At 33.7% G+C, this 26960-nt stretch overlaps 3 protein-coding genes across 7 annotated transcripts in view; 1 reads left to right on the forward strand and 2 right to left on the reverse strand.

Annotated features, from left to right (window-relative positions):
* LOC106056390 (lysine-specific demethylase 6A-like) overlaps positions 1-8192 on the reverse strand; it is a 51000-nt gene extending 42808 nt beyond the window's left edge. For all 4 annotated transcript variants that reach the window (XM_013213109.2, XM_013213111.2, XM_013213110.2 and 1 more), the window contains exons 1-5: positions 7979-8192; positions 5946-6012; positions 5493-5670; positions 4696-4745; positions 4271-4329 (exon numbers count right to left, since the gene is read on the reverse strand). In XM_013213109.2, coding sequence (XP_013068563.1) covers positions 4271-4329; positions 4696-4745; positions 5493-5670; positions 5946-6012; positions 7979-8046 — 422 coding nt within the window. In that variant the 5' untranslated portion in view covers positions 8047-8192. The remainder of the gene's footprint in view (positions 1-4270; positions 4330-4695; positions 4746-5492; positions 5671-5945; positions 6013-7978) is intronic.
* A 4872-nt stretch (positions 8193-13064) lies between these two features.
* On the forward strand, positions 13065-22611 carry LOC106056397 (ubiquitin-like-conjugating enzyme ATG3). The gene is made up of 10 exons (XM_013213125.2): positions 13065-13339; positions 14107-14148; positions 14378-14498; positions 14837-14947; positions 15903-15961; positions 16473-16598; positions 16764-16916; positions 17591-17718; positions 19503-19571; positions 20325-22611. The coding sequence occupies exons 1-10, from the start codon at positions 13268-13270 to the stop codon at positions 20404-20406; spliced, it is 963 nt and encodes a 320-aa protein (XP_013068579.1). The 5' UTR covers positions 13065-13267; the 3' UTR covers positions 20407-22611.
* LOC106056404 (uncharacterized) overlaps positions 21005-26960 on the reverse strand; it is a 33715-nt gene continuing 27759 nt past the window's right edge. For both annotated transcript variants that reach the window (XM_056012249.1, XM_056012250.1), the window contains exons 4-5: positions 26704-26753; positions 21005-25168 (exon numbers count right to left, since the gene is read on the reverse strand). In XM_056012249.1, the coding sequence (XP_055868224.1) occupies positions 25010-25168; positions 26704-26753 (209 nt within the window). In that variant the 3' untranslated portion in view covers positions 21005-25009. The remainder of the gene's footprint in view (positions 25169-26703; positions 26754-26960) is intronic.

Here is a 26960-nt window from a genome sequence, read left to right on the forward strand (position 1 = left end):
AACGCGTTCTTTCTCCCACTTCCCATTCACAGACCTTTGCACAATTATTCGTTATCCCTAACAAGCATGAATCAATACAAACAAATCAATTAATTATTGGTAATTAAATAATTTTGTTTGATATAGGAAAATATAAATACATTTTTGAGAGATGTGGATTTATTGAGCAGTTCTTAACTTATACAAACATACGCTTCTAGTCGTGAAAACACATGTATTTCTCCATCTTGATGAAGCTGAAATTTTAAACTATTATTTTCTTTTACCTGACAACACAAGAAACAATTTAAACAAGGTTACAAAGACAGTTTGTGTGGAAACACAAACTCAAAATCTGCCCCCGAAGTGGTACACCCATGCAGGTAAAACGGCAGGTATTAATATTTTCAGAATTCTGTCTAAGACAAATGACAGAGAAGAATGGAGAAAGAAGGTTGACAGATCTTGTGTGGTGCTCCAGTGGTCCAGCAGACCAAAGGATAGGTGAAAATAAATGGGAAGTTAAATGCGAACCTGGCCTAACTGATGTCTTATAATGAATATCTAATTGATCTAATTGTTTTGTAAAGGGTCAATCTCTTATTCAAATCCTCAAAAAAAAAAAGAAAAAAAAAAAACATTTCCGTAGAGATTTCGGATATGGATTATTTTAGTTAAGTGTTTTATGGCTGTAGTGTTATCAATTGTTGTTTTAAATTATGTCCAGCTTATATGCATACTAAATAGATTTTTTTCTCTTAAAAAAAAGTAAACATTATTTTTGGGTAAATGTAGTAGTTAGTAGGACAGAACTTACATAACCTAGCAATACTAATGTACAAGAAATATATTTTTTTAACAAAAAGTCTAAAACCATATGCATAAATGTGTTAAAAATATGGCATATAGTCATCTCCCCTACTAAAGTGCCTCTCGTGTTTGTTACTATTAATAATGAATAGTTGTAAAAGTGGTGTATTTTTATGAAAAGACTGCTTGCATAAGTGATTTAAAAAATTAGATTTTTCGCTTTAAGAAAAGAAAAAAGGAGCCGTTGCATCAGAACTTTGAATGGACTAAAATATTAAGATGTCAGATTTTCACTATCTTTTCGAGTTTACGAGATCTAAACGGGACGGATGAACGGACAGACATTTCACACAAAACTAATAGCGTCTTTTCCCCTTTCGGGGGCCACTAAAAATAATAATAACCAATTAGTTAATTAAATACTGGTAATTAATTATTTTGTTCGGTACCGTATCTCAAACAAGGGAAATAAATTGTACTTGACTGAAGTATAAGCTGAATTTGTCCCCTTTATAGGTCACTGGTCTAAATTGAAACAAACAATATATAATTATATTATACAATCTTCTCTAGTCATGAGTAACACACTAGCAGAGTGGTTAGCATGCCAGTCCGGTGAGGCGTGAGCCAAAGTTCGAATTCAGGTCATTCTGCTTTTTTTTAATAAATGCTTTTAAAAAACAATTACGGTAAAATCCACCCAGATATCCCTTTCTCTCTTCCCCCCCCCCCCCATTTTCTCCAGCTGGTCCAGATAAGTGATAGGATTAGTGTATTGGAAAGCTAAAAGCATGAAATAGTGCTTAACAAAAACAATTGGTAAAAATATTAATTGAACAGATTTTTTGCTGTTGGTCTACATCTATTACAAATTTAATTACATAACTGATCCAAACTAAATGATACAATAACACTTCAATTAAGCTTTTTTTAAAAAAAAAGGATTTTTTAAAATGTTTTTCTTCTAAAATTTTACAGTTGGTTTTTCTTCTCATGGGGAGCTTAAGAAAAAAAAACAACTTAGGATCTTTATGATTATTTTAGACTTGAAGGTTCTTGATCTACAATTAGACAGTGGGCCTAATTATAAAATGTTTGTTTGTTTGTTTTACATGTTTTGGATGTTCATTCAGAGTTGAAGATAGTTTACTTCCTAGTCCAAACCTCCCGCAGGACGGCCGGGGATGGGAGCGGGCAGGTTTTGAACCCGGGACCATTGATAAATCCAAACGGCAGTCCGGCATGCAAACCGCACGACCAGGCAGCCATCCAATTAGACTTGTAGTTCTTGATCTACAATTAAACAGTGGGCATAATTAGACTTGAAGGTTCTTGATCTACAACTAAACAGTGGGATTAATTAGACTTGTAGGTTCTTGATCTACAATTAGACAGTGGGCCTAATTACATTTGTAAATTCTTTATGTACAACTAGATAGTGGGCCTAATTGTAGAATCATAAAAACCTTATTCAAAGCTTTAGGAGAACATTTAAGATGCTTGTAGTAATAAGCAAAATGATCCAAAGACAGTTACCAAACACAACCCATGAAGTACCATATCCCCATTTATCAGAAAAACACTTTTTGGATCCTGCCCTCATAGTTATCTGAACATTCAACATTTGTACACGTTATTCTTCCCACACCCATTCTCTGAGCAAGTTGAAAATTAACACAATTATTCATAGCCGTGGACAAGGCATGGAAGCGTGATGGTTGTTGTGTGGTGAAGCATTTAGCTTCCTAACCAGGGGTCCTGGGTTCGAATGCTGGGATTTTTACTTTTGAGATCTTTAGGACGCCCCTGAGTCCACACAGCTCTAATGGTTACCTGACATTATTTGGGGAAAAATAAAGTTGGTTGGTCATTGTACTGATGACCTTTACATTATCTGCCCCATAGATCACAAGGTCTAAAAAGGGAACTTGTTGTTTTTTTATAGACAAAACATGAATCAATAAAAAAAAAAAGTACCAATTAGTCCATTAATTACTGGGGATTAATTATTTTGTTTGATATCAACAAGGTCAATTAATCCTTCAGTATTCACATAATTATTGATGATTAATAATTTTAATATCAAATAAGGGAAATAACTGCTATTTAATTCTTCACTTAATATAAGATTTGTTTTTTAAGAAAGGATTTTTATATTTTGCTTCTTTTTCATTGAAAAAGATAAATAATTATTACAGTTTCACTATAACTGTTCTAAGCCTTAAAAAAGAAATGCACACCCAACTCACAAATCTAAGAGAACCATTTCAGCTGCAGCTTGTCAAAATAACGTCCCAAAACTAAGATAATCTTATCTTCAATAATAACAGCCACACAGGAATACTCAGTAAAACATTAGCTAGGCTGCTTAAACCAAGTAAGACCTTAAAACAAGACAGGCAATGAGACATAACAGAGGCTGCAAACAAAGTAGACTTAGCAGTGGGCAGGGCCATGGGGGAGTGTCATATCATGACCACGAATATTTTTACAATGGGCTGAAAGTGAAAAGATTCTCTTACCTTGTCCCCCCCCCGCGCCCCCCCCCCAAAGATGTGGAGCCTGGGGTGGTTGCACCACTTGCACCCATGGGCACATCTGCTATAAGACATAACAGAGGCCATGATACAGAAGCCAATCATGAAATTAGGATAATATTTTTTTTTGTGATCTGGCTTTTTAGCGGCCCAAAAAAGGAGATAAGCCTCTATCAGTTTTTGTGTGGTCTGTCACACTTAGATCTTGAAAACTAGAAAAGTTATGGAAAATCCAATTTCATGATATTTTGCAGCTTGCAAAGTTCTTATGCAACTGATATTTATGTCTTCTGGAAGCAAACCTTTTCCTTTAAAAATCAGATCGAAGGTGCTCCTGGAGTCATAAATCATGTAACTAAGCCCATTTTCATTCATTCTAATAGCACACAACATAGGGATACCACTGAACTACTCATCACTGGAATACAACAATACAATGACAAAAACACATATTGAAAATAAGATTATTTTAAATATGAAAATAAACTTATTCACATGTTAGGCACCTCATACACACCCATGGGATCAACAACAAACTAAACACACTTTTCTTTGAACATTTCACCTCTTTCCAAGTTAAATTATACAGACCACACCACTCCCTTCCCATTTCCAGTGGTTTTACAGCAGTTCAGCTCACTCCTTTCTGCTTCGATAGACAACATCAGACAGACAAGTTAACTATAAGCGAAATTTGTTTAAATTGTTCGTCTTTTTTGTTTGTTTGAAGCTGATGAAGGTCTATTGGCCCAAACATCCTTTGTTTTTACTTTGTCCAGCAAGGTTTTCTATATTATTTTTATTGTATTTTCTATACAGAAGATGGTGAAATTGGATTTTTAAAGGCAATTTAAGATAAAGTTGTTGAGATCTAATCATGACAGATTGACAGACTACACAAAATAATTAGCCGCTTCTCATAAAAAAATTAAAAAGCTGCTCACCATTTATAAGCATTGAAATGGAAGTAAACTAGACCAAGTCCATATAAGAAGGCTGCATCCTAAAACAAAAACAATATCAACGTATTTGTTTAAAAAATTTTTGTTAAAAAGCTACACTACCAATTCTAAGTACAAATAGAGCAAGTTATAAATTTAACTCGAATGTAGTTTTAGGACTTATTGCTCTCCTCAATTCAAATTTTAAATATAAACAATTATTATGTTTTGCTATACAGTTTTTATTTTTTGTATTAGGTTATTAAATGTATTAGGATTATTCTTTTTTTTTAACATTTTACAGTTTCCAAGAAATATTACACATAATATTTAGCAATGGATGGTCTGTGATAGATGAGAAGGTAATATTATTTTATGTATTAACCGTTTTCTATCAATTTTTAATGATAAGAAATGATCATTCTCACCTTCCAGTAATGCGGCTGAACATTGTAAAACTTCTGATAAGCAGACATTGCTAAAACATTAAAAAAAAAAGAAACACTGAGTCAATGGAAATAAGCATTATGACTATTATTTGTCATTGGTGTCTGGGACGGCGACCCGACAAAATAGCGTGAAATTTCCCGACAAAAGAGCGCGGACTTATAAATGATGTGTATAAAAGTACCGGAGTAATTTAATGTCCTGAGCAGCATTTTTTGTTGATGTCTCTATCTTTTTCAATATTAATAGATCTGAAAGTATGCCATATTTGCAGAAAACAAGAGCACTTTAAATTTTATATCATTTCCCTTTTTCACCAATGTTTAAAATGCATAGCCTGCTAAAAATAGGATTTTGAAATGTGGTGATCCCGTACAAGCAGTGATGGAATTTTTCATACAATTTAACTTTGTTAAAGTTTGTGTGTGTGTGTATAAATCTGACAAGTATCTTTGCCTGTTTTCAAAGTACACTTTTGGAATGTCAATAAATGATATATTTTGAAATTATTCATTTTAGCTTATTTTAATTTTTCCTTACTGTTTGCATATTTATGTTTTAGGATATCTAAAGTATTTCTTTCAAAATGACTGAAATATAGTTTTTCCGCGCTATTTTGTTTGCGCTACTTTGTCGGGGTACCCTCTGGGACACAACTGCAAATTATTTATGGGACACAACTGCAAATTATTGTCCAAGCAGTAACACATTTTAAAGACTAACACAATAAGATTGCTCTCTCTAATTACAATTAAGAAGAACACAATATAATAAATACCTTTAGGGAAGTCTTCTAGCAAAAGATGCAGATGACCCAAGTGACAATAAATATTCGGATCAACGTTTACTTTTTTCTGAAGCTCTGCTCTCTTCTGACTATCCATAGGTGTAAAGGAAGAACCTAGACCAGCAGCTTTCATCTTGTCCCTGATCACTCTATCATAATATGCTATACCCTACAATTAGAAACAATATATATATATATATATATATATATTCAAGTGACAGTTTATAAAAGTAGCAGCTTTGTTCAACACAATAAGGTGTAAGTGGTGGCAAAAGTAGAGTTCATGAGGCTTACTGTCTAGCCAGCACATAGACTCCCCACTTACAAAATTACAAATAGTATTATTCATAAGTGCGGTAAGTGCTCAAAAAAAAAAAAAAAAAAAAGCAAATGTAAATGAGTTGGGTTATTTTAGTTTAAAATAAAGAGAAATGAGACACTTACCTTTTGTATAAGTAACTTTTTACTACACTTGTCGTTGTCTTCAAATTTAATATATCCATACAAGCAGCTGTAGAAAAAAACAACAGTTAAACCATGTAGCTATGGTGGTCATAGATGAGCACATTTCTTATTTCATAGGAACTTGAAGATGACTGTAAAGTCCAACCCTCGCTTTAAGACCTGTTCCATTGTCTAATGACCATAGGAAAGAAGGAGCATATGTGTGAATTATTCCTGCCTTATCTTATGGCGTTCTTCTCTGTAACTCTCTATCAGGAACCTCCATTTTGTTTATTTTAACCTGTGCGTCGTAATTTCTCCATCATAGACTTTTGAATTGATTTGAAAAACCCACCTCATAATGCGCCCCCAACACATGTACACATACTCATATTTTGGGCCCATTAATTTAGTAGCACTTTCACTTAACCCCCCCCTCCTGCCAAAAACCAAAAACAAAAAGTTAGTTCTTCTGATGATTTTTCTTCAGCTTCAGTACACAAAATATTGAGGCAGAAAAAGAAATGAGCTACGCTAGTGTAAAAGCATGGGAAATCGGAAGGGGGCGGAGATGTCTGGCAAAGATGAATGGGAAAAGAGGGTAGTGTTAGTGCCCATCGCATATTAAATAAAAGTGTGTTGGTTGTTGATCCTGTGAGGTTGGAGGGTGTCTGACATGTAAATAAGTATATTTTTTATCTTCAGGCGGGTGTTTTTGTCATTGCATTGTTGTATAGCAGTAAGGAGATCAGTGGCATCCCTATGATGTGTGTTATTAAAATGAATAGAGATGGGCTTAATTGCAAAAGTTGGAATGTCTCTAAGGTGTTTTTTGTTTTTGATCCACAGGGTTACATATAATTCATATATATGCATGTTTATCGTATTTTCTAATAAAATGTTCACCCCTGCAGCAGTAAAACTTTGTTTTGAGGTTTGATAGAAAGCTTGCAGTTTTTGGTGAATAGTGGTCCTAACGTTGCGAATCTGTCAAAAGTCAAAAAACTTTCTTAGCAAGCATCTATGAGGCAAAACGAAGCTATGACAGTCCTGTGCACGAAATTTCATGCGAATATATTATGACAGTTTAAAAAAGAGATCTCATGATCAATGAGTGTGTCACTGACAGTGGTTTGAGTGGTACTTTACAAATATACGGTTAGATCTAGAGATATTTAGCCTCTACTACTGATTTTTGCCTTCAAGTTCTTTATTTTTTTACTTTAAAAAGTAAATAAACTAAATCAAAATTACTAGATCTCAGTGGCATAGCTAGGGTGGGGGGGGGAGAATTTGAAAATCCCCCTGGGCCCCCACAAAATGAGTGTTTTAACATTAAATTTAAAAATTAAATATTACTCAAAATGTAGGGACCCTTTTCTTCTTCTTCTTCTAGCCAGCTTTATTGCTGCTGAGCTGTGAGCTCTTTTGCAGACTGTGCCAAGGAAAAAAGTGTGCTATTTTCTTCAGTTGTTCAGCACTGCCGTACAGGGTGTTGGTTATGTTGGACTGTAGTGGTAGTAGGGTCTGCCTAAGGTGGATTAGGTTAGGAAGAGGCATTCAAAGAGGATATGGTTTACGGTTTCAAAGGGGTGGGCGCAGTATCTGCAAAGGGGGAGTTGTGTGGAGTTTATTTTGTTCAGGTGGTAATTTAATAGTGGTGTGTGTCCTGTTCTTAGTTGGAAAATTGTAGATTGTTCTTTGCGGAGGAGGAAGTTAATACTGTCCAGTAGGGACCCCAAAAGTTGCAAAAGAGATCTGAAGTCAGTGAAGTGAAAGCCCCCTGGCCCTGGGCCCCCAAAGCCCAAAGTGGGCCAAAGGATGGAAACTTCCTAGCTACGCCCCTGCTAGATCTACACACTTTATACTTCACTAAATAACACTTACTGGACTGGTTTTAACAGTTAATTTAACTTTTTTTACTTAGTTAGATCTACACGTCTTAGATACTAATCTACTATCTAGGCATTCTACAATTATAGACAAAAACTGAATAAGAAAAGAATTAAAATTAAAGAAGTCAACTGTTTAACCTGTTGAACTCGGCAAGTTGTCGTCTTTCTTCACTTGTTAAAGCTTCAGCAAGCTTTCCAGAGGACATTTCGATAGCAATCTAGGGGTATCCAATTCAAAGGGCAAGCATCTAGTCTCAAGTCTAGAATAGTTTTTACTGGAAGTTGTTTAATTTCAGACGACGTAGTTCTGCAAGTGTTTGTCGGCCATAGTTTTGACACAGGAAGCGATTATTTGAACGTTGAAGTAGAAAATAGTGCTGCAAGTTTAGTATATTTTATAGCCTACCAACTCTAGACCTATTCTTCAACACCAATTTATAAATAATTTATAGAAATAGTAAACAAAAAATAAATATATTTAAAAAAAACGCTTATATCAATGCCAATTTCACTTTAACTCACTAAACACGACCAACGCTTTGAAACTTTAATTTCTCACTGCCAAAATTTTTGGGCTAAATGTTTAGTGAGGCCCAGCCAAAAAATACTTTCTAGATCTACCTACTTTAGCCTTTTGTGCGTTTAATATAAGAGTTTGTTTTTTGTGTTTTTTATTTTTTTTAGTATATATTATTTTCGCCTTTTTAGTCTTTTAAAATCTCACCTAAAATAAAAAAAGCAATGGTTTATTATTAAAATCTCACCTAAAATTAAAAAAAAATCAAAGCAAAAAATCAGTCATTTAAATCCGATCCCCACTGCGGGGGGGGGGGGGTCCTTTCTGGTCACCCCCCCCCACACACACACACACACACACAGGGGGGATCGGATTTAAATGACTGATTTTTTGCTTTGATTTTTTTTTATTTTAGGTGAGATTTTAATAATAAACCATTGATTTTTTTTTTATTTTAGGTGAGATTTTAATAATAAACCATCACTTGCCCCAGCGCAGCCTAGCGGGTTTTGAGTTAAGGGGGTTTTGCAGTTAAATCCCCCTCTTCTATAAAACAAAAAACAAAAAGGTGCAAACGACAATCCCCCAATTCCAAGATTTTGATTTTAACCCCCCCCCCCAAAAAAAAAAAATTTACGATAAAACCCCTTCTTCAATATAAAAAAGCTAATTACCCACTCAAAATTTTGAGTTTAAACCCCCCTTCATTTTATCTTTGAATCTTTAGAGCATCAAGTCTTGCAGGTTCTGCTGATTCATTATTTCTCCTTGTTTCCCGTGTATTTTCTTTATTTTCCAATCGCCTACTAATTCTCTTCTTAGCTTAGTGCATTTTATATATAAAACAAAATTAATCAATCATGACTAATCGATTAACCAATTGGTTGATTTTGTTTAATTGATTCTTGTGTTGTCATCGAGCATCAGCTTGTATGTAAAAGTTGGTGAAATGGTCGAAAATTCGCAGAAATCCAAACATACAAGAAAGATCCTACAAGAAAGATACAGAGTGAGTTTCACATAAATGTAATCAGACTTGTTAAGAACGAAAGCGACAAAAGTGACTTCAATAACTACAAGAGTAAGTCAGTACTATGAGCAAGGTATTTGAGTTGGTGGTCCTGTCTAAGGCGATCATACGTCCCGACTTTGGAAGGATATATCTAGGTACATTTGTTACCGTCTGATTTTATTTTTTTTTAAGTCTATTAATGTAAACTTTTATTTCATAATCTAATTTAGTGCATCGGCTTTTAATTAATAACTTCAAAGTTACAGCCTTTCTTCGCTTCCTTCATTGTCCTTTTTCTATGCTTGCCGTGTTGTCCTCCTGCGTATTTCTCGCTGTTAGGCTTTCTGTCAATCAATTCTAGCTAACTGTTTTTCTTGGCTTGCCTTTCCTATCTGTTAAAATCAATAACAGAGTGACAAATGTCAGGGAACAAACACCGATGTTCAACAAGGACATTATTATACAGACAGAAGCTCAACGGGGACTACAGGTAGACGTTCAACATGGACTTACTGGCAGAGCTCCTATTTATAGAGAAGTAAGAAGAATTCAACGACTGTAGAGTGAGGTGGGAGAAATATGAATCGCTGTTTTCTGCCGCACATGGTGGATGTAGTGATAGATCTATATGTCGATGTAGTTTCTTGTACATAACAGCTCCTCCTTACACACACCATAGCAATACATACTACAACTCTAGTGGGATTGAGCGCCTCTAATTATGACGCGTTTGCAGTACAAAATGTTATGTGAGATTGGACTCATACATTTCCTACATAGATCACGCCCAATAGCAAGAATTAGCAAATGTTTCAATCTATCTAAGACAGCGGTTCTCAACCTTTCATGCTCGGCGACCCCTTTTTACAATCCCCCACTCTGCCGCGACCCCTCCTCACACACACATATAGCCTACATCAATAAACAATAACAATCCATATTTTCGCTGGTCTTAGGCGACCCCTGGCAAATCGTCAATCGACCCCCAAGTGGGTGGCGATCCACAGGTTGAGAACCCCTGATCTACGAGAATTGTTGACCTCAAGTAAATCTTCAATAGTTTGAGGCGCGAGAAGCTTATTTCACCAGATTCCACAATTACGGGTACTGCATAATGCTGTTTTTATTTTTCGCGCGTATGATTGGAGTTTTCCATATTGAATGACACCCCAAAATGACAATTTTTGTCTATATATTTCAGGAGATTTGTTTGAGTTTTCAAAAGATTTTAATATTTTTCGGATATTTCCAGAACTCTTTCGTATATTTTGCAACTTCATGAGATTTCCAGTAGCTCCTGGTTAATCGACAGGAGGCCGAGGGAAATCTGTCATAAGTTATAAAATGGTTTAATTTAATAATTTATGCACCTAGAATTAGCGCGGGTCCTATGAAAGTGCGGGGCCCACTGCGGTCGCATAGGTTGCAGTGGCCTAAGGCCGGCCCTGCAAAATAGCGGCGTATGCTACGCCTCCGGTCGACTAGTAGGTTATAAATTAAATTCTTATATCGAGTCGCCACATTATTCTTTAATGCCAAATGCAATCATTTGCAGAAATTATAAAAAGGAGCGATGATTAACATTTTCACTCTACCACCCTCTCCCCTTTCCAGATGAAAACATGACGTTTTAAAACAGAATAGTCAAATATGGCGACAGATAAATTCGTGTGCAATTATCTTAGTTATTTTAAGAAAGACTTTGTTTTGGAAATTTAGAATTCATGCGAAATTGTTCATTATAAGAGTAACAATTGAGATGAGATCAGAACCCAAATATTATTTTCCTAGTCAACTTTTTCCAACCTTTACTCATACTGATATTTTTCTATTGTATAAAAAAATTTGAGTCTATAACTCACAATATAGGCCTATGCTAGAGTCCTAAAAATGCAAAACATTTAGAGTAGAATCTAATTCATCATCATTCCTTTGAGTTCCTCATGGAACATAGGGCCTCGACATAAACACGCCACTCTCCACGGTCTCTTGATAGCTTTTTGATGGTGTCCCAGCTCTTCCCGGTCTTCTCTGCTTCTTCAAGTACACTGCGTCGCCATGTTCTTTTTGGTCTTCCTCTGCGTCTTGTTCCCTGGGGGTTCCACTCTATGGCCTGCCTAGCTCTGTTGCTGGTATCTTTTCTAAGGGTGTGACCAATCCATCTCCACTTCCTCTCTAAGATCTGCACTTCTATATTTTTCTGTCCACTCATCTCCCACAGTTTGGTGTTTTCTACTTTGTCATACCAGTGTATTTTTAGGATATTTCTCAGGCATCTGTTGATGAAGGTCTGTATTTTTTTTGTTGTGGCTTCAGTTGTTCTCCATGTTTCAGAACCATACAGTAGGACAGCCTTGACATTAGAATTAAAGATTCTTAGTTTAGTCTTGTTTGAGATGTAAGGAGATTTCCAGGTTGGTTTTAGCTGTGTAAATGTCTGACGTGCTAGATTTATACGGCGTTTAATGTCTTCATCTGTTCCACCTGATATACTGACTACACTCCCAAGGTATATAAAATTTTCTACTTGGTCTATTGTCTGAGAATCCAATACTATGTCTCCACTTTGTTTATTGTTTACTTTAAGTACTTTAGTTTTTTGGTGGTTTATTTTGAGGCCTACTCTTTTTCCTACTTCGCTTAAAGCTGTGACCTTTTCTTGCATATCCTGTAGTCTGTGTGATAATAGGGCTATGTCATCAGCGAATTCCAGATCTTCCAGCTTTTGTGTGAGAGTCCATTGGATTCCTTTCCCTGCGTTAGAGTAGGCTTCTTTTGTGACCCAATCCAGTACTAGAAGGAACAGGAGTGGTGAAAGAAGACATCCCTGTTTGACTCCTGTTGTGACTGGAAATTCCTCTGACAGCTTGCCACAGTGGGTTACTTGGCAGGTGAAACCATCATAAAGGTTCTTGATTATGGTTATTATTTTATTGGGGATCCCATAATGTCTAATTTCTTCCGAGAGTAGCACCACCCTTTTGTGTAAACCTATTATAAAAGTACGTAAGGCTTGTCCGAGTCCGAAGATTAATGAGGAATGCAGTATTTCCCGTGTCTATACGCAGCCCAAGCTGTGACCTACATATTTTGTCACATCCAGGGCAAGCATAACTATTGTCCGCCGGTGGTCGATTTTCTTTTCGCCGTTTGCGTCTGTCCTCGGCAGCGGATTTTCTTCTCAAATGTGTATCCCCTTTGTGAGTTACCTCCAGCTGTCTTGCTCTGAAGCCGCATAGCAACCAGGTGCTCTCTTCTATGTCAGCTAAGGCAAGTTGGCGCCTAAGTTGGTCTTTAAAGACCTATAATAAATATTAAATATAACAAGCAATTATTTTATTGTTTAATCGGAAATTGTGAGAGATACTTTACAGTAATTATATATATATATATATATATCCAATAATCCAAATATATAGCCTAACTCTATATGAAATAATAATAATAATAAGGCTTGTCTTCGAGTTCGAAGATTAGTGAGAAATGCAATATTTCCCGTGGCTGCGCATCCCCAGCTGTGACCTACGTATTTTGCCACATCCAGGGCAAGCATAACCATATTATTGTCCGTTGGTGGTCGATTTAGATTTTCTTTTCGCCGTCTGCGTTTATCCTCGGCAGCGGATTTTCTTTTGGTTTCAAATGTGTATCTAAATAAATATAAATGAAATATATAATACGCATTTCTGATCTGACCTCAATTATATATTATTAAAAAAGGGGGAGTTACCCAAAAGTTCTTTTCCGGTTTGGTCTTCGTCATTCTCTTGTGATTTTTCCAAAACAAAATATTTTCCACTGTCCAGTTTGCCTAGGTCTAGCTAGCTGCTAGAGTCTAGATTGACTAGATCTAATCTAGATATCTAGATTTAGAGACTTAAAGGGTCTAGTTTTTACAATGCAGAGCATAATTAATTCAGTTAAAGGTACTGCCCTTGGAGTAGCTGAATATTTAACGCCGGTTTTAAAGGTAGATCTACCACTCTAACTTTAACTCAAACTCAAGTAGTAGATTCTACTAGATCTATATTCTACTTGTAGACTCTGAGTCACTCTCTCTACCGACCGTATCTGACTCTTAGCACATCCAAAAACAGTGTAGAGTCTACACAGTACACTGACTGTGACTGACTACACTGACTGATTGTGACTGACTGATACATACAATACAGTTTTATACACTATACTCTATACTTATACAGTGATACTTATACTTGTAAGTTGTATGCTTCTAATACTACTATAATTATAGTCTATAGTATTAAATCTAGAATAGTAATTTATTTATAATTAGACCTATTTATTATAGTTTTATAGTATTCATACTAATCTCTATGTCTCTATTGACTATCAATATCATTTGTCATCTATCTAATACTAAGTCTAAGTAATACTGATATAGAATTATAGATAGTGGATTAGTGCTAATAAATAATAATGATATTTATAATAATAATTGTTTTAATTAAATCAGTTACAATTCTCTTAAAGTAGAACTAGACAATATAGTATAGTACTAGTGGCAAGGTGGCTATATCATGGTCTGTATAAAGCTCAAAATGAGTCCAATATTCATTTTCTACACAGAAATAATAAACAGACGTAACTGACTGTTGACATTCAGTATTAATTTTGTTTGAAGGTTGTTTTGTTTCTCTTGATTGCTCCATGTCTGGATAAATATTGACAATAGAGATATATACAATATTTGATGATGAATCTCATTTTATTCTTAAGGAGTCCAAGTTTAAAGAAACTGGTGTCATAACTCCTGAGGAGGTAATTGTGTGTGTGTGTTGAATGGCTGCAGAGACTAAAAATCTAAACAAGTTTTGATATACAGAAGCAAATAATTCTTCAAACATTTAAAAAGATTGAAATAGATTTTAGTCTTGATTGCAATTTAATACCAAATTAGATAATGACAAAATCTAGTACTATTATGTTTTCATTTTCAAAATTAGACGAATATTGTTGGAATTAAAACATCTTTGTTTCAAATTCTAAGTTTGTGGCAGCAGGGGATCATTTGGTTCATCATTGTCCAACTTGGCAATGGTCAACTGGAGATGAAAGCAAGGTGAAGGCCTACCTCCCGAAAGATAAACAGTTTCTGATCACAAGAAATGGTGAGTCTCAGTGTCCTCTTACTCAAAATTGTGTGAAACGTGTGTTACATGCAGAAGCTGTAATTTAATCATCTGCGCTAGCTTGGTTGATCTTTTTGGGTGATGGTTCAGTGGATAATTAGGAACTGATAGAGTCATATAAAAATTATTTTTCTTTCTTAATATTGTAGACTTTTTGGCAGAATGAGCAACAAGTTTTCCTTTAAGTGAAATCATACATCATGATTGTTAAGTTTTTATATCTATCTACCATTACCTGTAGATTCTATCACAGTGATCAACCACTGGAACCCAAAGATTATGTTTGTTTGTTTTTTTAATTGTGAACATTTCTTTAGTACCATGCTACAAAAGAGTCAAACAAATGGACAACCACCAAGAGGAGCAAGAGAAAGTGATAGAGGAGGAAGATGAAGATGGAGGATGGGTAGACACACATCACTATGTTAGTAAGTGGAATGATGTCATAGTTAGTGTGAATACCTCCTAGTAAGTGGGATGATGTCATAGTTAGTGTGAATACCTCCTAGTGAGTGGGATGATGTCATAGTTAGTGTGAATTTCTCCTAGTAAGTGTGAAGATGTTGTAGTAAGTGTCGTGATCTCATATTAAGTTTAAATACCTCATAGTAAGTGTGATGATGTCATAGTAAGTGTGCTGATGTCAGAAACATTTGGCACAGTAATTCATCTCTTTTGTTATTGGGATGAATACTAATGGAATAAGGTTTGTAGAGTTTCAGTTTAAGTCCTGCTGGAGTCTAGGAATCTCATTCAAACATACAAAAGGGCACTCATCTTTAAACGGTGGCCTATATTTTTACAATGTTTATACACTGGTAAAAATTATGTACACACCCATTCTCAGATCAAGCTGAAACTTTGCACAATTACTCATAAGCATAGAGAAGGCATGAATTAATAAGGAAATTAATCAATTAGTCAATAATTACTGGTAATTAATTATTTCATTTGATACCAACAAGGGACATGAATCCTTCAGTATTAGATATGGCCAAGTATGTAGGGTTTGAGCCCCTTAAATGTGTGTACTCATTATTTCTTCCACACCCACTCTCAGCTCAAGTTAAAAAAAAAACAACAATCATTTATTGTACCTAACAAAATGTGAATAGACAAATCATTCAATATATTGAATAAGGGAAATAACTTATATATTATTGAGAAATATGGTTGCAAGTGCAGAGTTGTTCCCCTTAGATAAGCTTTGATGTTTTTTTTTTCAAAGATTTTTTTTTATTTTGCTTGTTAAGAGATTTTGTTGCAGACTTAGGTCTCACCAGACCCTCATTATTTTTTCATCCATAGCTGTGCATTTTTCATGTTTATGTTTAGATATTGATGACTATATTTTAAAAAATATATATATTATTTATCATTTAGGTGAGCCAGCTGTCAATGCTCTACAAGATGACATGGGAGAAATGACTTTAGAAAACAAGGCAAGTTTTGATGAGAAACAGTATACTTTTATTGCTCCTAAATATCACCTGGCTTTTAATTGTAATTACTTTGCTCATTGGTCTATGATTTTTTTATAGCATTAATTTTGTATTCATCTCAGCTTAACTGAAAAAAAATTTTTTCCAGTGCACAAAGTTCTGAGTGTATTTATTATCATAACTAAGTGACTTTGGACCTCTTAACTTTTTTTCACTAATCAATCTTTCATGTAGTACTACTGTACATGGTGGTCTGTGGTATGAAACTTTGCCTAAGTGAACTCTGAATAATTTCTTTTTATTCTGAATTCTCTGAACTATTTCATTTCCATTAAAAATATTTATTCTTAATCTTTTCTCCTATTTTATTATCATACAGATTTCATGGTAATTTGACATTTTTCTATTTTTGTAGAGATTTCAGGTTAAAAAGAATATGTTTTGATAATGTTATGTTTATAATTGAAAAATGTTATGTTTATAATTGAAAATGTTATGTTTATAATTGAAGGATTCTGCAACATCTTCATTAAAAACAGCTGTGAAGAAAGACGACGATGATGATGACGATGATGATGAAGAGGCAGAAGACATGGAAGCTTTTGAAGAGAGTGGAATGCTGGAGGAGCAAGATGAGGTGAAACAATGAGTTATCCTAATTACTAAGTAGACCACACAACCATCAGATAGATTAGATCATTCTCAATCAAGAAATTTAATTCAACTTTTTTGTTAATTTCCCTGTGCTGACAACAATGTTTTGCACACTGCTTATGACCTACATTCTTTCTTTATATTACAGTCAGCTATATCTGTTCCAGTAAAGAAAGATATTTCAACAGAAGGTGCCTCGGCTGGAGACAGTGGTATTATTCAGACAAGAACTTATGACTTAAATATAACTTATGACAAGTATTACCAAACTCCTAGACTCTGGCTCTTTGGATATGATGAGGCATGCTCCTTTCTTTGTAACTCTTTTTTTCTTGATTCAAAACATTAATAGACAAGAAAAGTTCTTGTACATTTGCTAACAATATTCATGCACTTCTGCTTCATCTAACTTTGTATTATTTATATATCTTCTTTAAGCTCTAAGGATATAAATACTGCTGTGTTTCTAAACAAAAGCTGTAAAGTAGTGCAGGACCCTGAAAATGCTTGGAGTGAATAGGTGTTGAAAAATGAAAACTTAGTTTTGTTATATAGCATTACAGCAATATCTGTCATTACTGAAATTAATTTTAAAAAAAAATGCTTTTGTATAGCATATCTTTCATGCTTATAATATGCTCAGTTTTCAATTGGTGGTGGGGGGGGGGGGGGTATCTGGGAGAAGTTTTCTGTGTTGCCATTAGGTGCTCAAGCCAACACAACTCAGCTCAAGTTGAGTTTCATACTTGAGTCTCCTTTATAGGCAGCTAAGTCACACATCTCAGATTCAACTTTTGAAAGAAAACATTGTTTTTTTCTCACTAATAACTCAAATTGAATTAAAAACAAACTGCTACACTGTTACAAAAATGTGTTTATGTGGACAATATTTGATTATGTATATGTTTGTACTTCATCAAAGCTAAATATGAAATATTGAAACTTCAATTTAGTCTGTGCTATTTTCTCTTACAGAACAGGAAACCTTTGACTGTAGAACAAATGTATGATGACCTGAGCCAGGACCATGCTAAAAAGACAGTCACTATGGAAGCACACCCAAATTTACCTGGCCCACCCATGGCTTCAGTCCATCCCTGCAAGTGAGTTTTTGCCCCCTTAAAGCATAATTATAGAGCTTGTAATAAATCCAGGAATGTGTAATGTTATTCATTAATAATACACAGTGGTCCAAAAGTCACTTTAGTATGTAAACAAATATTTTTTATCACTGCTCAACAGGTTTGGTACTTAGCAGTAAACATTTCACTGTTAGAAATATCTGTATAAAAAGAACTGAGTGAAAACAATGGCTACTTGATGTTCAGTGTCAAAGGTTTACAGATTGTTCTGATATTATTTGATTATACTTGAATACTCTACTGTTTGTTTGTAAAATGTTTTACATGTTTCGGATGTCCCTTCAAAGTTGAAGATAATTACTTCCTAGTCCAAACCTCCCGCTGGACAACGGGGGATGGGAGCGGGCAGGGTTTGAACCCTGGACCATCAATAAATCTGAACGACAGTCCAGCACGCAAACCGCACGACCAGGCAGCTTGGTTGATCTATAAGTTTCAAACACAATCTTAATAAATATATTTTCTATAGAAGTTCTTTGTTAGATATGACCAATGATATATACAATAAGACTTCAGTAGAGCTCTCTCTCTCTCTCTCTCTCTCTCTCTCTCTCTCTCTCTCTATATATATATATATATATATATATATATATATATATATATATATATATATATATATATATGGCTCCTTCTGTCTCGGAAGACAATGGACGCGCCCAGATGAGTCACTGGCTTTGGTTACGTCTTGAGATGGGGCAGAATCTGGTGTGACTGATCAAGCCATTCTGTCCGGAGGGGCATAGATAGATATAAATATATATATATATAGTTCATCCATCATTGTTCCAGGATGACCACTTTTGTCATCCAGGGGGATGAGGGCTTCTCACTGGGGTTTTGTGCCTCCTCATGTGGCTGGTGAGACCTATGTGAGCTCGGAATGTTCGGCTGCACACTGTGCAGGTTATTTCAGCTGGAGCTAGTGTAATTGACCTTGCTTTTTTTTCTCTGGCACTTTTATTCTGCCAGTGCTTTTCTCTTGTCCTCAGCAATTTGTGTGCCAGTTTTCACAGCACAATGCCATGATGCTCTATCATGTGCTTCTGTCTCCCAGGTGGGTGGGTCAATGCTGAAGGTTTTCAGAGAAGCTTTGTGGGTGTCCCTAAAACGTTTTCTTTGTCCACTCTAATATGGACTAGTTCAAATACTCATAATAAAAGTATTTTAACTATGTATATATATATATATATATATATATATATATATATATATATATATATTACATAAAACAGCTTACAAAAAATATGAAATAGATCTTAACCATATTGATAGGAAACAATAAAACTGGCATAATCTTGACATGAATAGCTTAAAACTACTCAAAGAGATTATTCCTTTTCTTAAAAGTTGTTCAGAAGTAATTGTATAAACAGATGACTTTTATTAAAGATTGATCTAAATGATAGTATGATTGGTAAGTTAATAGTGATCTCATGAAATGCAGAGGCCACACCTCTATTTGTCATCTCGACAGTTGGCAGTAGTGTATTGACCTTGTGCATTAGGTTATATGATTTGTATCTTCTGATGATTATAAAGACAGGTTTTAATCACATTTGTCAACTTGTAGACTATTGGTGATGCTATCCTTCACATTTAGGTTTGTTATGTCAACTAGTAAAAAAAATATAATGAGATTAGTCTGAACATTAAAACCGAATGTTGATAAAGATCAGTTTGAGTGAATACTACAAATAAGCTTACAAATGTCTTGTAGCATAAGCTTTTATTTTTTATTCTTTCAGGCATGCTGATGTTATGAAGAAGATCATCCAGACAGTAGCAGAAGGAGGTGGAGAATTAGGTGTTCATATGTATCCTTTTGTTATGGTTGGAAGTTTATTTTCACATGATTGGATTTCTCATGAGAAAGTATTGGCACAGTTCATTTTCTGATTCTCTCAATGTCTGAGCAGCACTATAAGTAAGACTATTCATCCTGTTACTAACAATAACTAGTCAGAGCTTTAATTTAATGTCCAGGCAGTCATCCATTTGTTCCTGCTTCCACAAGCTGTAACATCTGTCCAGTCTCTGAACTGAAGGCTCACAAAGTGGTCTGTATTTGTAAAACTGTAAGTTTTCCATATCTACTCCTTATTACCTTTAAGAATTTTGGCTGACGATCCAACATTGACTGCTGTGGGAATTATTCTAAAAATTGAAATACTTTAAAAAAAACAACAAAGCTCAGCTAAGGGAAAGAACCATCAATTACTGCCATCTCTCAATACTGCAAGATTTATAATATAGAGCATATTAAACAAAATTAATGAATTACCACTAATTAATGAACTAATTGGGTAATTTTTTTATTGATTCATGAATTGTTTTTGACAATTAATAATTGTGCAAAGTCTCAACTTGATCCGAAAAATGTGAATTAAATAATATGTATAAAATTTGTACCAGACAGAGTGAGTTGATATACGCTTTGTAAAAATAATGTTCTTTCACAACTCATTGGTAGTTAACTTTGAGTATCTCGAATTTTGTTAAGGAATATTTTGTTGAATCTCTTTAAGATTATATTTGTCTTAGTTACTTTCTTTAACCTAGCTTCCCAGGTATCTCATGATTTTTCTCAAGTTTGTCCAAGCAATCATCCCAACCATTGAATATGATTACACAAGACATTTTTCTATGTGATTTTTTTTTTCTTTTCTTTAATTTAAGTATTTACAAAGTGATACAAAAACAATTATTTGAATGTCATGGATGGAGTATATAAAAGACAAATTGTGGAAGAAAATAAAAACTTCATTGATCCTTAAAGCAAAATTGTCAAAAAAAAAAGTAACCAGACAGACATTTGATGTTATAATAAGATTTTTGTTCACAAGTCTTAGTCTGAAGATTATTTTCAAGCTCTATTTCTATCATTTTATTTGCCCACTTAGTAAATCATCGTTTTATGATGAAACTTGTATAACTTTTTATTGGTAATCAGAAAATACAAAATTTGGTCTTCGATTGTTGGCAATGCCCCCCCCCCCCTCTTTTTTTTGTTTTTATTTCATAAATTACTAATTTATTTTAAAGAATAAAAAAGGTGTTTTATTTTTGTATCAAGAACATTAAAAATTAAACTCACTGATTCTGGACAAAATGTTATATATCAAGTTGCATAGAATCAGATCCTTGATCTAGAAAGAATTTTACTATCCAATTTGAATTAAGACAAATATTTTACTTGGTATGATATTTATTAATTAAGTTGACCCCTCTCCTTCCCTCCAAAAAAGAAAAAAAGGAAAACAGAATAGAATGAAAGTGACCACATGAAACCCTTTCTTTGTTAAAAAAAAAGTTAAAGTAAAGGTAGCTATTGAAACAAAAAAAAACATTTAGAGTTCACATTTTAAATATTAAAAAAATATATTTTCCAAAGTTTTGAAATTTGTGTTTATTTTGTTTTTTCAAGCTGCTTTTGGATTGACATTTTTTAATGTGCATTTTGGATTTTTAAAAAATCTTCTTAGTACTAGGGCTAGTTGTCAGCTGAAATGTCATGAGCCATTCAATATCATATCCATATTTTTTTTAATTTCCATTTTGATATTTGACAGAGCATTCATTTTGGTTTATTAGATCTTTTTGTTAAACCTGCCTTGTCCTGTCTTTTTTTTTAAAACATGTTTCACTTGAATCTTTGAAACATGCTTTATGAAGTCATTGTGTTGGAAGCAATTTATATTTCATTTCGATGTAGCTAATAACTTAAATAACTGTGATGGGGGGTTGCAATGTTCTTGTAATGAAGCTAATAATACAATAAATGTGTTCATAGAGTGATCTTTGATCAATATTTACTAGGCTGGCCTCTGTAAGCATGTAGATTGCTCAGAAATTATCATTTGATATTTGAAGACGAACGATGTTGACATAGACACGTTCAAGAGATTTTTGTATCATTAAGCTGCTTGAAAGTGGTCTTATAAAGGGTTTATCAGAAAATGTATTGTTTGTTTGTTTTACGTGTTTTGGATGTCCCTTTCAGAATAAAAGATTATTACTTCCTAACCCAAACCTCCTGCAGGATAGCAGGGGATGGTGGCGGCCAGGGTTTGAACATGGGACCAATAGTCCAGAGCGCATGCCACATGACCAGACAGCCATCCAAATTTTGACTGTTAGGAGGAACATGAGTTTAAAATTTTGAGTTTTTAGGACAGCCACCTACTTACCTTTTGTTTAAGCTCTTCCCTATGGAATAATGAAGCAAAGTGATTAAATGGGAATTTTTACTTCAGTATTTTTTTTCATGTGCTCAGTATGTAATAGTTGTTTGCACACAAAATCAAAGCTTTGAAGCATCAACTCCAGTTTAGTTTTGTAATTTCAGTAAATTTATCTACTATCTAGCCACCTCCTCATGTAGCATAACAGAGGTGGACATCTTTTAGTTCACTACACTTAGATTTGACATGTTTTGCAATGTACTGTAGCTAAGATTCAACAAATGCATTCATATGTGCTGAAGAGTTAACTCTTGCTTTTTAATTGTCTGTGTATCATAAAAAAGCATTCCAGCTAATATAGATGTTCATATTTTTCATGCATACTTTTTTTTTAAAGTTATATTTAAAAAGAGTCAACCAATGGAAAAAAAAACCCTATATATTTTTAAATAGATGCTTAGTGATAGATTATAAGTATATTTAATTACATTAGTTGAAATGTAAAAGTTTTATATTGTTATATTGTGTGTGCCCAAGCATCTGTTATTACTTGAACTCATTATATTTCATGTTACAAATGTGTACACTGCAATAGAAATGCCTATTGTCCAGCCATGTCAGTTTTATGAGCAATTTGTGTCTTATCACAATAAAGTCTAGCTTTGTCACTGTCTTATTGCAAGTTATGTTGTTCTTATGAAAAGTTCAATTGTTTTGTATTGTTCAATCTGGTTCTTAAAATTTCCTCAAATAATCCAAATTTAGCTTGATTCAAAACATGAAACATTCAAAGAAAAGATTGTTTAAAAAAAATATTTTTGTTTTATTTTGAATTCTTTCTAAGTTACAATTATTGTTGTTAAGTGCATATTATTTTAAAAAAAAAAACTTGTAAAAAACATTTATTTCAATTTTTGAAGACCAGAAAATTATTCCTGCTGTCTGCATCTGTCTGTTATAATTATTGTTACCATTCATACATAGAATGGTATCAAAGTAGTATCAATGGTTAGTTTAGAATCTAGTGAAAATAGATACAATTTTAATTAAGCTATTAAAATTATTGAAACTTTTATCCCCAAGAAAAACTTATTTGTTCAAAAAACATATAAAGAAAATGTAATTAACCCTAGACAATAGCCATTTGGACACAATTTCTCAAATTGTTATTGTCAAGATTTTTAAGTGGCTGCCATATATACATTTTTTTCCAATTATTAATTACAAGTAGGTCAAAATGGATCATTTGTAGTAATGTGATAATCTTATCTACCATATAAAATTTAAAATCTTACTAAATTCTGGTTTCAGGAAAAGAAAAAAGAACAATTGTTGAAACATCATAAATATGTTTCATATAATGAAGCTTCTCTATACTTAAAATTTTGTGCTAAATGTACCAAATGCACAGTAATCAGAAACATGTAATTAAATGAGATTGTACAACTTACAATTATCTTACGAAAAAAATTCAGATAAACATTTGATAAAAGCGAAGTAATTAATGTGAAAAAATGAAATGGTACAATATAAATGGGAAACAACTAGAAGAAAGTAGAAAAACAAATGTTATTTCATAATTTCAATATCTTTCAAACTTATGTTTTTTTTACATTGGGTTTGAATGCAGTTATGAAATATTTTAACGCTATTTGGATACTTGAGTCATAGTTTGTAAGAACTTGATATTTGGATACTTGAGTCATAGTATGTAAGAACTTTTTAAATAAAAAAAAATGGGCCCCTTGCACCCTTGAAAAGTTTGGAATAAAAACTATTTAAATAAATATATTTTAAATATTAAAATATAGATCATTTATGTACAAAGTGAAAGATACTTTCTGCAAAATAAAGCATCGTTAGTAATTCTAAGTAAAACAGTCCAACAAATAATTAGGACCATACAGAAATAGATCCTTTTAAATTGCAAGCTGTTAAACAGTATAAGCATAAAAATACATGAAACTTATACAATAAAAGAGTTTTTTTCAACATATGAAGTCATATTGTTTCTTTCATTTTTTTTTATGATTCTAATGAAACTCTGCAAGTACAAAGTAAACAATGTTTTGAAGAACAAGACAAAAATAAAACATGTATATCACATTGATTGATTGGGTAAACATTGCAAAACCTTTCACCAGGTTGAGTAAGGAAACAGGTTGAAGATTTACTTCAGCTGAAAACAAATATGTTGTTGCCAAATGTACACTTGATTGGTTTTACAATTTGCTTTAAAAAACTTTAAAACTTAAGAACTGATTCAGATTGAGATATTGATGGGTATAAAGTTTGTGTTTTCTAGATCTATCATTCTTTGAATCTAAAATACCAAGAAAATCTATAAGACAAGCATTTATATTAAATATAACATGTCAAAAATAATGTAAAGTTAATTTAACGTTAGTTTATATTTGGCTACTTATGTAAGCAAAGTTTGAGAGGGTCTGAAAATGATTCAAAACAGAATGATTGTCATAATGTGCTTCTGTGTCCAGGTTCCATGATAAGTTTGACATGTTTATAAAACTAAAAGTCACTGTCACTTAAAATGTTTTTTTCTGTGGCAGTTAATGACAAAACAATGTGAAAGAGGAACAAACAGTCAATATTGAATGTATTCCAGTCATAGCATGTGTCTATGTGTAATTCACCATAGCATGTGTCTGTGTCAACTTAACAAAACGTTATGACAGTACACTAATTAAAATAGGGAAAGAGTAAACATGTCTGTTCACATATTTTATCTAACACATAAATCTCCAATCTCGTTTTGATCTGAAATAGCAGGGAAGAGCAATAGATTGCCATTACAAGTAATTATTTTGTTCTATATTTTATTAAAGTTTACATGAAGTTTGTTTTTTTAGTACAAAGATTTTAGAAGAAATAAAAAAAATGTGGGAACAATAGCAACACATAACTTACAGATCTAGAAACAAATAACTTATAGATCTAGAAACAAATAACTTATAGACCTAGATCTATTTTATAGTTTTCTTTTTATGTATGAAATATAATTAATCTCTGTGAGAGTTGAAGCAACATGCAGCAATGATGCACTTTCCATTTCATTCATTGTCTTGCATAGAATCAGGGACTATGCTTCCATCTATAGTCAGAGAGTATATCAGCCCATCTTTTGGTCTTGATCCAGATGTTGTGGTAATCTGGCCATGCCTCGCTCCAATCTTGAAATCTATTGTTGATCCACAGTGACAGAAATCACTCTTTCAAAAAAAAAACAGAAGCAATAACATAAACAAGCAAAATATAAAAAATCCTTTTAAAACATCATAGGTTATCTAAGAGCTAGAACTCCACACTCACAACTATATCTCTCATTAATGTAGAAGTTATTTCCCATTTTTGATATCAAACAAAATAATTGATTACCAACAATTAATTAAACTAATTGGTAAATTTTCAAATTGATTCATGTTTTGTTAGGCACAATAAATAATTGTTTAAAGATTCAACTTGATCTGAGAATGGGTGTGGGAGAAATAATGTGTACAATTACAAGTGGACAAAACCCAACATATTTAGACATGTATGTGAATACTGAAGGATTAATTTCCCTTATTGGTATCAAACAAAATAATAATAACCAGTAATTAATTGACTAATTTAAAAAAATGATTTATGTATTGTCTTCAACAAAGAATAATTGTGCAAAGTTTCAACTTGATCCAAGAATGGGTGTGGGAGGTTCAAATCCTGAAAAGAATAGAATTGTTTGAGGTGGGAGGGGGGTAGGAAAAAAGGTGTGTGTGTGAGGTATGTTCATTTTTTTTACACGACAGGATGTTATATTTGTTGAAATACTCTTCAGAGTGGCGGAAAATGGACAACATTTAAGGAACAAGTTTTTAAAAGTGTTATTCAATCATTTTTGATATAGGCATACAAGAGGCTTTGTCTTCAACAAAGAATAATTGTGCAAAGTTTCAACTTGATCCAAGAATGGGTGTGGGAGGTTCAAATCCTGAAAAGAATAGAATTGTTTGAGGTGGGGGGTTGGTAGGAAAAAAGGTGTGTGTGTGAGGTATGTTCATTTTTTTTTACACGACAGGATGTTATATTTGTTGAAATACTCTTCAGAGTGGCGGAAAATGGACAACATTTAAGGAACAAGTTTTTAAAAGTGTTATTCAATCATTTTTGATATAGGCATACAAGAGGCTAAATAGCTAATATTAATGCTAAGCACATGTCTATACCATTACTATGTACACGTCTGCTGAGAGTCTTCACAATGCATAGAATGACTACCTGATAGTTTGGTATGCGCTCTGGACTGTCGTTCGATGGTCTTAAGTTAATGGACCCGAGTTCGTAGCCTGCCCGCTGCCAAGCCCCATTGTCCTACGGGAGGTTTGGGCTAGGATGAAATTATCTTAAAGGAACACCCAAAGCATATAAAACATTTTACAAGCATACTTCGGATTGATCGCGCGCATGTTTGATCAAACAGACGTTTTAAGTGGACGCTTCCTTAACAATTGTTGATCTGGTTTAGAAATGAAAACTATGAACACAGACCAAAACTTTAAACGTCTGAACATTTCCGCACATGCGCACTGCACCGCGCCCTTCTCCTCAACCTTATGTTTAGAAATGCTTACGAGGTATGGTCAGCTATAAGCTCTTCAAAATTCAGTCGGGAGCATTACGTGCTACGAATAAATGTATTGATTATTGATTTATTTTGCTTATTGAGTATTTAGAGATATAGGTCTATTGATTGGTAGGTAATACTTACCGTTGATTCGACTTGATCGCCGTTCCATGCAACTTCCAGTGTATCTAGATCTGAAGAGCAAAAAAGAAATAAAAGTCTAAGAAATTCTCTTCCCCCGCCTGGCCATTAACCCCTCACCCCTCCTTCACGTAATTAACCCTTAAGACGCGTGGTAGTTTAGCCTCATCAGAATGTTATTCCATTTTGTTTGCACTCATTGTAAAACAACTCAGCACACTAGGGTTAAAGGCAATCTTTTTAATCCCACTATGGACTGT

Source organism: Biomphalaria glabrata, chromosome 15, assembly GCF_947242115.1.
Source record: "Biomphalaria glabrata chromosome 15, xgBioGlab47.1, whole genome shotgun sequence".
Classification (NCBI taxonomy): Eukaryota; Metazoa; Mollusca; class Gastropoda; family Planorbidae; genus Biomphalaria; species Biomphalaria glabrata.

Coding starts and splice junctions, on each gene's coding strand:
- LOC106056397 (XM_013213125.2), top strand. CDS start 13,268: ATGCAGAGCATAATTAATTCAGTTAAAGGTACTGCCCTTGGAGTAGCT. Junction 14,499..14,836: donor GTTTCTGATCACAAGAAATG/GTGAGTCTCAGT, acceptor ACATTTCTTTAG/TACCATGCTACAAAAGAGTC. Junction 16,599..16,763: donor TGCTGGAGGAGCAAGATGAG/GTGAAACAATGA, acceptor TTTATATTACAG/TCAGCTATATCTGTTCCAGT.